Here is a 13015-nt window from a genome sequence, read left to right as displayed (position 1 = left end):
TGTTTTAAAAAAAAGTTTGAACACCCAGGAAATGTTTTGAACTTGACTCTCTCATAAAAGAATTCAGCTTTGAAGTAGGGAGCATTTCCACCAAGTGAGTTCTTGGCACTCATGCCTATCTGCCAGAAGCTCACCTAAGAAGTCATCAGGTTTGCCAGGTTCCTGGAGCTCAAGTGATACCTGCTTCCAAAGGCTGCTATTCCGAATCTGAGACGTACTTTCAGAAATGTCCCGGGCATACTGCTAATGCCCAGCCTCTGCCCAGATTACATATATTCAAAGGAATTGGCCACCATCACTCAAGCCAGACTCTGAGTCCCTTCAACCTAATGAGCAATGGAGATAATCTCATCCTCGTGGCCTGGTTGAACACGCTGTGCCACAAGCACTACAAACAAACTACCTCTGCTGGATGGATGTGCCCGAGCCGGACTCAGCCCCCAAAATCCATCGCATCCTTCATCAACCACCGGTCTTGTACTCGTCTGACAGAAATTTAATTCAAGCTGGCTCCTGAAAATAATTATTGTATTTTAAGAGTAGTAATCATTGGCCGGGACATGATTGAATGTGTCCATGCGTATTGACTTTTTCTATGATTTATAGCTTTGTTTAGTCGATATTCCCATCGAAATTGTATAATTAATTATAAGTGTGGCTGTCAGGGCTGCAGGATGGAGTGCCCTGGTGAGGATTTGGAGAGATTAAATTTTCCTTGGCTGTCCCAGGGCAGGGCTTGGGAATTTTCTAGGTGCTTGGCCTGTTGGATAGAGATGTTTTCTGTGTGTTTAGCAACCGCCTGGGCTCCGGGTGCATTGATTTTCCAAGCCCTTTTTTCTTTATCAGCGCGGTGTCCACGCAGCAACAGTGGAATTTGTGCAGCTGGGACAGCTCCTGACAGATGCATGAGGCCAGCAGCTGCTTTATCATTGTCCACACACATTGGGACTGCTTTTCACTTTGTAATCAAGAAGAACGTTTAAGATACATGTGAAATTGGTTATCATGTTTGTGAAAAATCTCAAAGAGATACAAATTATCAATTCACCAGCAGTATGGTGCAATTTCCAATCAGAAACTCCTCACAGTTGATGTCCTGTGTGGGTGGTGGCGGCAGCTTTAAACCCCGTCATCCTGTTGATGTGGCAGTCCTGGAGCTTCGAGCATTCTGCAAGCCAGTCACACAGGACCAGGGTTTCACTGACCTGTCAGAGCCAGCTGGTTGAGCAGGGACCCAGTGGCTCCCATCCGTACCTACCCTCTGCACAGCAGAAGCTGAGTGAATGTGCAGTCAGAGAGCATGCACATTAGAGCTCCAGAGCATCTACCAACAGGCAGCTCCAGCCAGCAGGAGGATGTGTCCACATGTGTCTCCTCCAGCATGAGGCTGGGGACAAGGGTTAGGGTATGTGGGAGTAATGGTGGACATGGGCAGAAGGGCATAAGAAGTAAGGACAGAACACTTGGGGGTTCTTCATCTGCTGTTTCTGAGCTCCTTACCATCTAAGCAGTTTTTAAAATTCAAATTCCAAATTCAACATTTTTTTCCTTTAAACATTACAAAATTGAGGAAAGGTTCTTTTAGAATAGAGGCCATGGTGTGACAGTTTCCTCAGTACCTTGGTGGTGGGTACCTCAGGTCTAATATCCCAGATAGGATAGACAGACCCTGCGTGATCATTACTAGGGAGACCAAATCTCTACCAGTCTGACTCCCTAACACACACACACACACACACACACACTCCCCTCCAGCCCAGGCTTTTTTCACACTGTTCTTTTCACAAACTTGTGTATGGTTGTGTTTATTGGAGCGTGTGCCTGTGTGTGCAGTGGGTTAATGCTTAGATCTGTCACAATTAGCTGGATCTTTCTGGCAAATCCTTGCAGCAGCACTTTTCCCTGCATGGAAGGCGATACATGATGTCCACATTGGTGACTTCAGGCAGAACCCTAACAGATAGGCCCTGGCCATCCAGAAATAGATGCTAACCCTGAAGAGGCTCTCAGGGAATCCTGGCACAGCGCTGCAGTGCCTTGAGAACATTTAAAACTGGAGAATGTTGGATGAGTGACAATGAAGGCCACCCTCACACATGAGGTCAGAGTCACAGGTACTCAACATCCTCACACACATATGGACACACTCATGTGCATGTCAAGAATTAGAGTTTCTTCACCTTTGGGGAAGTGTCCAGAACTGGTCGGCATTTAGTGGTCTGATATAGGTAGTCTCCCATGTACTCCCTCAGCCCAGCCCATAGCTTTAAAACAAAGTATTTGTGTGTGTGTGTGTGTGTGTGTGTGTGTGTAGGCATGTGTACATGTGTATGAGTGTATGTATTTGTGTGTATATGTATGTGTGTGTATATATATAGTGCTGTGTATGTACATATTTACAGTCATGTATATTGCACACACACACACACATATGAGTATATGTGCTCAGAATGCTTGTCAAAGAACTTTAATGTTGATAGCACGGCTTTGGTACCAGGGTCATGGCAGAACTGAAAAACTGGAAACCTAGACTGTATGACTAGTGGGTGGGCATGGACCCTTGGCTAACCCTGTTCATCTGTCCTTCTCATGTCCAGGAGGCTTCTGGCCTGTGGGTGCAGAGGAGGAATATGCAAGGTAGAGAAAAGTATGGCCTAAGCCTAAACATTCAAATGCTTTATCTGCCCCTCCTGTGCTCACAAACTCCTGTGGACCTTGGCAGTCAGAGGCAGTGACTGCCCACTCCTGAGCAACACTTAACCGTGCACAAAGACAGTACTTCATTATCCAAGGTTAAATAAGTCTCGTTGGCCTAAATTCCAGCTCTGCAGGGTCCCTGTCTGTGTTCCCAGCTTTTGTGTCCCCTTTCTGCTTCTAGAAGTCTGAACAGAGCCAGGGTGGGAGGTAGGGCAGACTGAGAGCCCACAAAGGCAAGAAGACTCTGACCTGATGACTTCTGTGGCCCAGGCAGGTGTCATTCTAGTACAGTGGGCCTCAGACCAACAGGTGGCCACGGGTCAGTGAATGTCCAGCCCACAGCTTCCTTGTGAGGACTCTAAAATTTGTTTATTTTCTGTGAGTGGATTAGAATATTCTGTATGGTAGACCACATTCACAACTAGAAATTTTCTCAAGCTTTGAACCAGTAAAGACAAGGTCACAGTCTCAGTCAGCAGAGCATGGGAGAAGCACTCTACTTTTGATCAAGGATCTGAAGACAACAGCCAGAGGCACAGAAGACCCACGAAAATGTCAGACAGCTGGGGATATATAGAACTTCTAAGACCGTAGTTGTTGAGAGTAAATGGATGAACATCCAGACTGAGTAGACATTGCTGAAGACAGGATTTTTTTAAAAACTAGAGACTAAGTGGAGGAGTGGCCCAGAAAGAGCACTAAAACTTGGTGTGGCAGAAGGTCTGGAGCAGAGACAAGATGGGTGGACAGAGGGCCCCTTCCAGCAGGAAGAGATCACCTGCCGATTTTCACACCTGTCTACATCAAAGATCCTGAGAAGCGGTGTATCTTGAGCTGAAAGAATGGAAAATTCAGACACCAAGTGACCAAGTGAAACAGAGCATTGACAAGAGGAAGAAATCTTACAGTAACCTGAAGAAGTTGCCATATAATGCATGAAAAGGCAGTAGACAGTCCAGAACCTTGGCAACCAGAAGCAATGAAGTCATTTAATTGAAGAGTGGAGTTCCAGTCACCTCTCAGGAGCCTATTCAGGAGACCTCAAGGGGTTGCATATCCTCTTTAAAAGTCCACAGTAAACATGGAAAAGAGAAGGGATTTAAGAGGGTGGGGTGCTGTGCTCCACCCAGTCTCCTGAAACTACTCCAACCAAGTGCTTCTGTGCTTTGGGTCAATGCACCTGTTGCTTATTGTACTTTGTAACTCTGAGCTGCCTCAGGCTTTAGCCGAGACCTTTGGGGAACACTGGCTCCTGACTCACACTGGCAGCACCTCCAAGCAAACTTGTTTCTTCCTGTTTTCTTCATATGCTCAAGACCATGGTAGTGCTAAATGGAAGCCAGTGTTGGAGCCAGGCCAGACATGGTCTGAGACCCTCTGACCCTCTGGCTTGAGTCTGAATGTCCAGCATGCCACCACATGGCTCTGAGGTTATGATATTAATAAGGAGGCTCTGTCTGGAGTGATAGCTTACCTTTTCTCCTCTCGTGTAAACATCACCTCAGAGGGGAATTTTGACTGGCCTTGACTTGACCTATATCCAGGGCCAAGTCACTCTGGTTGATAGGAGTGGCACCCAGTCTGGTGCTGATCTGATGAAGGCAACTCTCCAAGGGGCAGGCAAGCAGAAGAGCCATGCCAGTGAGCAGGTAGCAGACTGGCACACAAGTAATTACAGTGTACACATGCTGGTAATTGCGCATTCGAGAATGATGGATGAGGTGGTAGGAAGAAATGGAGACACGGTGTGGTTCTGAGGGGAGCCCCAGCACGATGCCATGGCTACACACAGCTGTGGTGTAGGACATGATTAATGGATAGTGTCCCACAGGGTGTTCATGGTGACTGGACAGAGCCATGGCTGGTGGGGAGCTCTCCTTCCAGCAGTCATAGGACTCTGATGGAAGCCTCCTGAGGGAGCCAGGCTGCCTGCCACTTTCCCTGCATGCCGAAGTGAATATTTCCACCCAGCTGGCTTCTAGACTCTCACCAGTGTGCAGGCTCAGCTGCAGCTTCTGATGCGCTGAGTTGGTTTTGCTCACTCTGAGGGTCACTTTCGGTTTGGGACATTTTCCCCTCGCTCTGGAAAGGATATCCAGGTCCCACTTGGGTGCATGCTTTCTGGGACGTATTCATGTGTCTCGTGTGAGCAGGACCAGGCAGTCTGAGCACTGTTCTTGCACTGCTCACAGCAGAGGCAGTTGGATGGTAGAGCCAGGCTGGCACCCCAGAGTCTCAGTAGTGAGGGATCTTCTCTGAGTAGGGCAAGATCATGCTAGACGCTTGAGTCATTCCTGCTTTTAGGAATTTACACACAACCCAGGTAACACAGAGCACCACCTTCCAGTGAGGAAATCAAGTGATTCTGTTTTCCTCTTTCTTTTCTTTAGCTCTTGGAATTTGACAAGGAGTTGTCTGTCTTTAAGGACAGACTGTATGAACTGGACATCTCATTCCCCCCCAGGTAAGGAGCCCTGTACCTGTCAAGAGCAGGCAACTTTCCCAGCATCTCCTCAGGTGTGCCTGTGTGTCAGTGTGTGCATCCATGTGCATGTATGCACATGTGTCTGTCTGTATGTGTCCTCTGTACATATCACCATGGCATCTTGCACATGTGTCTGTCTGCATGTATGTCCCTGTGTTGTGTGCATCTGTTTGCATGCATACACCTATGTGTGTGAATTACACCTCCTTCCGTCATTGCTATGGCCGGAAGAAAGGACTGGCTGTGAGTAATAAATGATTCTATTTTTTTAAGACCCCTTTCCAATGTGAAAAAATAAAGTTGTAGATTTGCAGGCACAGGATCTCCGGAAACCTAGACGCACCATGTGTGGCTTGCCTGGCAGGGAGTTCTGAATCTACCTTTCTGAAGCAGATAAGTACTCCGTGTTTCACTCTGGTGCTCCTGGAATCTTGATATCTGCAACAATGGCACTGGTTCCCTTGAGACATCCAGGGTCTCAGAGTGCTGTAGTGTAAAGCAAGGGGAAAGGCCTAACAGAACATAGATATGTAGTGGACCCAAGTAAGCTTACCCACCATCTGCTGCAGCTGTGCCTTGCCTCTTGGGCTTTGCATCTTCCTGGAAACAGTCTACAGAAGGTGGCTCCTGAGGACAAGGGATTGTTGCAGGCATGGCCTCCAGCAGCCGTGGGTGTCCTCCTCCCAACCCTTTGATTGTGTCAGATCCCAAGTCTTGTGACCTAAAGTGGTGAGGAAACGTTCCAACAAACTGAATTATGCCAGCGACTTGATCATGCTGCTGGTACCTGTTTCACACCTGCCTGGCAGGAAATACTGGGGATCTTTTCCTCAGAATGAGGGTCCTGCATCCAATGCGTCTGACAGCCAGACAGCTATTCCCCTCTCTGCCAGTGTCCTCTATCTCTGTGCCAACTGGACATAATCAAACGTGCAGTGGGGAGACCCATCTCTGCACAGACTAGATTCTTATGGTTCCTTCCTTTTCAGCTGCCAGCCCATACCCCTGACCTAGAAGACTAAGGTGAGGGAACTGGATAGAGTTTTGGAGATGGGGAAACAGGGCCACAGGCCCTAGTAATTCCCAGACATCTAGTTAGTACCCAGGCCAAGATATTAGACACTTAACATATTGGTTCTTAGCAGCATAGCTCCAGGAGGTAACCTCACGAGTCTCTGACCTACAGCCAGTGGTAACCAGCATAACACTGGATCACATTCATGGGCAACCAAGTGACTCACCAGGTACATCCTGTCAAGCTTTGAGGGACCTGCTCTGGCCATCATGTGACTCTCAGACACTCTGAATATCCCCAGTGAATCATGGTATTCATGGAAACATACATATGCTTGGCCAAGAGCTGAGAGGTCCAGGGTCTGCAGTAGGATGGGGACATGCCTGCCCCTCAAGACTTCTGCATTGAATTTAGCATCTGTCTTGAGATTTTTTCTCACACTGTTGCAGTCTTGAAAGTTACCTAAACACCAAAGGTACAGCTTAGGATCTGGCCAGGCTGAAAACCCAGAGGGCCTTGTAGTCTAAGCCCAAGCAGTTAAGAGAGAGCCCTTGACCCACATGACAACCAAGGGACCCGCTTTCCCCACCTGGCAGGAGCAGGGTTGAAGCCATCTTGACATACTGGCATGTTCTAGTCAATTGAATGTTGTGTTATCAAGAAGGGACCCTAAACAATGACCCCAGCATCTGGAGCCACAAGCCTCCCAGGAAAGTTCCCCATGCCAAGCTGAGGCTGGTGGGGAGTAGGCCCACCCCCTCCAGCCTGTTTGTCAGGATCAAATCCCCTGACAAACTCAGGAAGCAAAGACATCAGTAGATTTTTAAGGCACAAACTTTGGCACAAACAGGAAAGAATGTAAGAGCCATCCCTGTGTTCAGAGATGGGGAGAGGTTTGTACAGCACAGTGCCCAGGATTCCCATATTCCCACTCAGGGAAGGTTAGTTATGCAGAGTACCCCTGAAATGACCGTATTTTTTTGTTGTTGTTTTGTTTTTCAAGACAGGGTTTCTCTGTAGCTTTGGAGCCTGTCCTGGAACTAGCTCTTGTAGACCAGGCTAGCCTCGAACTCACAGAGATCCACCTGTCCCTGCCTCCCGAATTCTGGGATTAAAAGGCATGCGCCACCACCGCCCAGCAAGATGACTGTATTCTTATTCCAGAACTGAGTTAGTTACATGACTCACCATAGGGGATGTTCAGAGACAATTGAGGAAGTTACCCTTAAAATATGGTAGCATCCTGGATATTAGGGTAGAGCTAGGCAAATAATGGGAGCCCTCAAAAGCAGGGCTTCTTTGGTGAGGGTGTCACATTCTGAGTTGTGAAGAGAATTCACATGTCATACTAGCCTGAAAGGTGAAGAGAACCAATAGTCACCCAATGGAAGGCCAGTAATGAAATGGAATCATAATGCCATCATTCCAATGGGCAGAGGCACTCTTAGGCATGGCAGGGTTATTGCCTCTTCTTTGGGCTTTGAGACCCTGAGCTGGGTCCACCCAGGCACCTAGCCCAGGGAGACTTAGGGGCAGTCTGTTCTGTGAACTGGTAGTCTGCTAGACTGACAGACGTCAGCGGTGAAGGTTAGTGGAGGACTTGGAGTGTTTGCTGTCAGAGCATCTGTATCCCATGTCAGATCACAGAGGCTCCCACCAGCAAGCTTCATCTACCTCAGTGGTCACAGTTATCTTAAAAGCACCCTGCCTTGCAGGCCTCATACTCCCATCTTGTGGCTCTTGTCTATTTTGGTCATGAGACTGAGCTTTGCACTGTGGTCAGGGTCCTGCTCTGCCTCCCACCCCTTGGAATTGGGTACTGAGGCAAACTTCACCACCTGTCCATATCAGTTACTACCTTGCAGGATCCAGACATAGAACATATAGACCCTCATGCCCCTGAAGCCTGAATAAGTTGCCCTCCCTGGCATCTGTGGACATCTTGCCTCTGGCTTCACCATCACACATCAGAGGATGTGTGTGCGCAGGCCAGCTGCCGGCTCAGCAGGCATACTCCATGGAGACCACGTGAACTGAACATGTTTAGTATTGTATACCGAACACATGGAAAGCACCAGTACCTGTTGGCTAGTCTTACACATATTTCTCTTTATTTAGAAATAGCATTCAGGCCGGGCGGTGGTGGCGCACGCCTTTAATCCCAGCACTCGGGAGGCAGAGGCAGGCGGATCTCTGTGAGTTCGAGGCCAGCCTGGTCTACAAGAGCTAGTTCCAGGACAGGCTCCAAAACCACAGAGAAACCCTGTCTCAAAAAAAAAAAAACCAAAAAAAAAAAAAAAAAAAAAAGAAATAGCATTCAAGTTTTCACGATGGATAGGGAGAAAGGAGAGATGATCTGAATTGAATGTTATGTCCAGAGTATGCTCTAGTCCACATTCTGAGAGGCCTTTGACTCTCTTCCGGTCATAACATGCTTCTTCAGCATGGGCTTCCGCAAAGGCTCCAGAGACCTGTCCCCAGAACTCAGGATGCACATAGTGTCCTCCACCACCACCTCACGGGTGATGCCCCTCACTCCCAGAGAGCACTGATGTTCCTTCTCCATTTGGTTCTACTGCATTTAAAACTGTGACAAGCTGGGAATGGTGGCCGTGATTGTAATCTCAGTTACTTGAGAAGATCAGGAGGTGGAGCCAGCCTGGAGAATACGTGGAAGATCATGTCTCAGAACACTTAAGACGATCAAACAGTTCGCAGTCCCTGTGGTGTTTTCAGCTTGGTATTGGCATAAAAACAGAGAAGTCGATCAATGGAACTGAGTAGAAGACCCTGATTTTAACCCACAAACATATGAACACCTAATTTTTGATAAAGGAGCTAAAAGTATTCAATGGAAAAAAGAGAGCATCTTCAACAAATGGTGCTGGCAGAACTGGTTGGCAACCTGTAGAAGAATGAAAATAGATCCATATCTATCGCCATGCACAAAACTCAAGTCCAAATGGATTAAAGACCTCAATATCAGTCCAAACACACTGAACCTGATAGAAGAAAATGTGGGAAGTACTCTACAACATATGGGTACAGGAGATCACTTCCTACGTTTATCCCCAGCAGCACAGACATTAAGGACAACATTGAATAAATGGGACCTCCTGAAACTGAGTAGCTTCTGTAAAGCAAAGGACACTGTCACTAAGACAAAAAGGCAACCCACTGACTGGAAGAAGATCTTCACCAACCCTGCAACAGACAAAGGTCTGATCTCCAAAATATATAAAGAATTCAAGAAGCTAGACTTTAAGATCAGTATTTTTAAATGGCACGTATGTTTATAACATGGATGTTTCACCTCCAGTAACTTCAGCATTGGAAGTAGCATTGGTCACATTTGCCAAAAATCCAGAAATCGGACTTATATCCGTGACTTAGAACCCAGTCAAGGAGTAAAGAGGCCATGGGACTGGTCTGTCACTGGGTCCTGGTTGCACAAAGTCTGTGCATGCAACTTGGGTCAGTCAGTGAACCAGTGGACAGAAAAGCCATGCCTGCAAGCTGTGGTCACCTGACATCCAGTATGAGGAAGCTGTCCCTGAAGCCATTGCAAAGGGAACCAGGGCAGGCTCCAGCCTCCAGGACACTTGTGGCACCTCGGCAGCTAGGATCTTCTACTCAGGCACTTTATTGCTCCGAATCCTTGTGCTCTGTTCATTTTCTTTAGCTCTAGCCCACGTGTTCCTCCCTTTTCAAACATTTTGATAGCAGCTAGTATCTTTGCAACCTAGTGTCTGCTCATTGCATCTAGATCTCGATGTATGTAGATGCTTCCCCAATGAAATTCCTTCTGTGATACACATGCGCCAGGGCTAAGTTGCCCTTGATGCCAGTGCCTTTGATGTGCTGTGTAACCAACATCAAAAGCAGTGCGGGGACTGAGAAAAGGTGACCTTTTTTTGCCAGGTGAAAGCAGAGAGGCTCCCTGCCTGGCAAAATGGGGTTCAGCCCTTCTACTCTCTCTATTCTGAGGACAGCCTCAATACTATCTGATGACCTTCTTATGCTTATTTTCCTATGGTCCAATAAAGGCCAGAATTGAAGCAAAGGCATGAGTTAAACTGGTTTCCTCTCCCCACCACCCTAGGCCTGCTCTGTAGGACTCTCAAACACAACAGGCTTTGTGCTTCCCACAGTGTGGTCATAGGGGCCATGGCAACACTATCCAAGCCCAGGTCTTGAGCCTAGCCTTGTCATTAGAGCCAGGCAGGCTGCAAGCAAACAGCCAGCAAAGGGCCGCTGCCCACATCCAGACCAAGTTCGAGGGGCGAAGAGAACGGGAGGCAGCGTGGAGACAGCACAGGTGGGCAATTGTTAATTTTATCAGCACTGCAATTAATTATGACGATTATTCCCGGAGCTGTATGGAGCCGAGATAGGCAGGTTTGCCCTGCCTCCCACCCCTTTTGGGTTTGCTTCCAGATAAGTCTGCATGCACAGCTCTGCTTGCATTAATCATCTGCATGCAGCCACATCCAGGCCTTGCACTCAACTGAGCAGCCCCTAGCCCCTGAATAGAAGATGAAATGAATGACTCCATACCCAGTGTTGGCCTCTCCAGGCCTTCCTGGATCAGAACTTCCTGCTTTTGTATTTTGGGTGTTGTAGAGCACCTCAGGCTATGGAGCTGAGGGCACTCCCCCTCAACTTCCTCCAGCAGTAGAGTTTGCCTTGAGTCCTATAGGATCCAAGGGAACAGGGAACCCTCCTCAGGACTTGTTAAATGTAGACAGTCTTGGGGGATACAGGGAGCATCAATCCCTGTCTTTCCCACTGTTCTTTTCTATAACTCAGGGAGTCTAGTATGGCTAATCATTGACCACCTGCAGATCCTGTCCCTGGTGGCATAAGGGTTTTTCCTTGCCTCCCGCCTGTTCTGGCTTTATAGGTCTACAAGCTCTCAGGCTGTTCACTGACTACAGCTATCTACAGACTCACTGGTAGGTCACCTGTCATGTCCAAACCCAGACCTCAGTGTTTCCACTGGACTCTGGTCCTGGGCCAGCAGTAAAACATCCAGCAAGGCCTCCAGGACAGCAGGGTCTCCAGGACAGCAGGGTCTCCAGGACAGCAGGGTCTCCAGGGATGGTGACCTGGGCTTAAAAACCGTGTCAGGGCTGATGTCAGACATGAGATGATGACTGCCAAGAGCTTGCTAAGTACACGCATGGTAATGAACACTTGTGATCCCAACACTTGGGAGGTAGAGGCAGGAGTTCAAGGTCATTCTTGACTACACAGTTTAAGGAAAGCCTGGGATACAGGGTACCCTGCCTCAAAAAACAAACAAACAAAAACTAAGAGGGCCAGTGAAATGACCAAGCAGGTAAGAGCACTGGCTGCCAAGCCTAGTGACCTGAATTCAGTTCCCAGGACCTGCATGATAGAAGGAGAGAACCAACTCCCACAAGTTCCACAAGTTGTCCTCTGGCCTAAACACACACATCATTGCATATGTCCCATATTAATAAATGTAGTTTTAGTTTTTATTTTAAACCAATAGCATGCTCTGTTCAATCCTGTTTCCAAGTTGGCACCTCCCAGCAATGCTTTTCAAGTTGGGCCTCACTGGGCTACTGTTGGGCATTTAGCTAAACACTGGACCTCCCATCTGAAGACAGTATCAAGGCCAACTATGGCAGTAGGCACAAAGGCGCTCTGCCTGCTGAGGTCTCACTCCTGAAACCACATAGCCCCTGTAGAAGAGCCGGCTGGCCAGATCCCTGCCGGACCATGGGAATGGCCAATGAGTGAGTATTCTTTTTCCATGGAGACTCCATTGCAGTGCATGTGCAAGTTTGAAAGGGGTCTCAAGTTAGGGTGCCCAGCACCTGATCAAAGCAACCAGCTTCCTGTCCTAACAGAGTCACAAGAGGATTGAACCACACAGCCCTGTGGCTTTCCCAGCCCCACTCTGACTGGGCCCTCGCTTTTCTCATTTTAGCCTTTACCACACTGATTATATTCACTGTGAAGCTTTCTCCCTGTGAAAGAGACTGCCATGTCTGTTCACCATCATGGAAGCCAGAAAGGCCACGTGGTCCCATTTTGCAGTTTACAACTCTGCTCGGGGTGGCCATGTTAACATGTGTGTGCTCACAGTGAGATGTCCCTTCTGACTCAGCCTGTACCGTGGGCATGGACTGAGGAGCACTTGAACAAAGTCATTGTCACTGTGATGTACAGAAATGGGATTGGCCATTGGCCTTTTGTTCTTCCTGAAAATGAAAGAATGGAAAATTTTACATTCTTTAAAATGATAATGTTATGTGCAGGAATTACATAGACTTTGTTTTTAGCCTAATTTGAAGTAAATTTAATCTGGTAAAGTGGTAATTCCTATAGAAGACAAGGGTCATAAGTCATGGTTTCTATGAAGGATACATGCTTCATGCAGCATCTGCCAGTTTTAGGTGGTTGAGGTCCAGAGATATTAGCTTCCCAGCTTCCTTAGGGTAGTGGGAGTGGGGCCAGGCCTGCTGGTGGCATGAGCCCCTTCCCACAGGCACCAGCTGGTAAGCAGCCTGACAGCCACAGACTGGAAGGCCAGTCACATTCTTTTCTTAGCTGAAGTCAACAGGAGTATTGGAGCATAAGCCTGGTGCTCTGGAATTGACATGAGAAAACACGTTGCACTCTGAAAGACAGTCTTTATGGTCTGAAAACCGTATAGAGTGTGGATATGCAAACACCTGGGCCAGCCAAATTCTGGGCAAGGCTCTCCCTTTGTCAGTTCTACATGGAATTCATTCTGCGGCACAGTCCAGCATGTGTGCCCATGTGTTGTAGAGTTATTGTTTTGC

The 13015-nt window shown here is 47.8% G+C and overlaps 1 protein-coding gene across 2 annotated transcripts in view; it reads left to right on the top strand.

Annotated features, from left to right (window-relative positions):
• Positions 1–13015, top strand: part of Inpp5a (inositol polyphosphate-5-phosphatase A) — a 189060-nt gene that overhangs the window by 170873 nt on the left and 5172 nt on the right. For both annotated transcript variants that reach the window (XM_057777435.1, XM_057777436.1), the window contains exon 12: positions 5088–5161. In XM_057777435.1, the coding sequence (XP_057633418.1) occupies positions 5088–5161 (74 nt within the window). The remainder of the gene's footprint in view (positions 1–5087; positions 5162–13015) is intronic.

The sequence above is a fragment of the Chionomys nivalis genome, chromosome 8 (assembly GCF_950005125.1).
Source record: "Chionomys nivalis chromosome 8, mChiNiv1.1, whole genome shotgun sequence".
Taxonomy (NCBI): Eukaryota; Metazoa; Chordata; class Mammalia; order Rodentia; family Cricetidae; genus Chionomys; species Chionomys nivalis.
The sequence above is the reverse complement of the archived record's forward strand: the minus strand, read 5'-3'. Positions and strand labels throughout refer to the sequence as shown.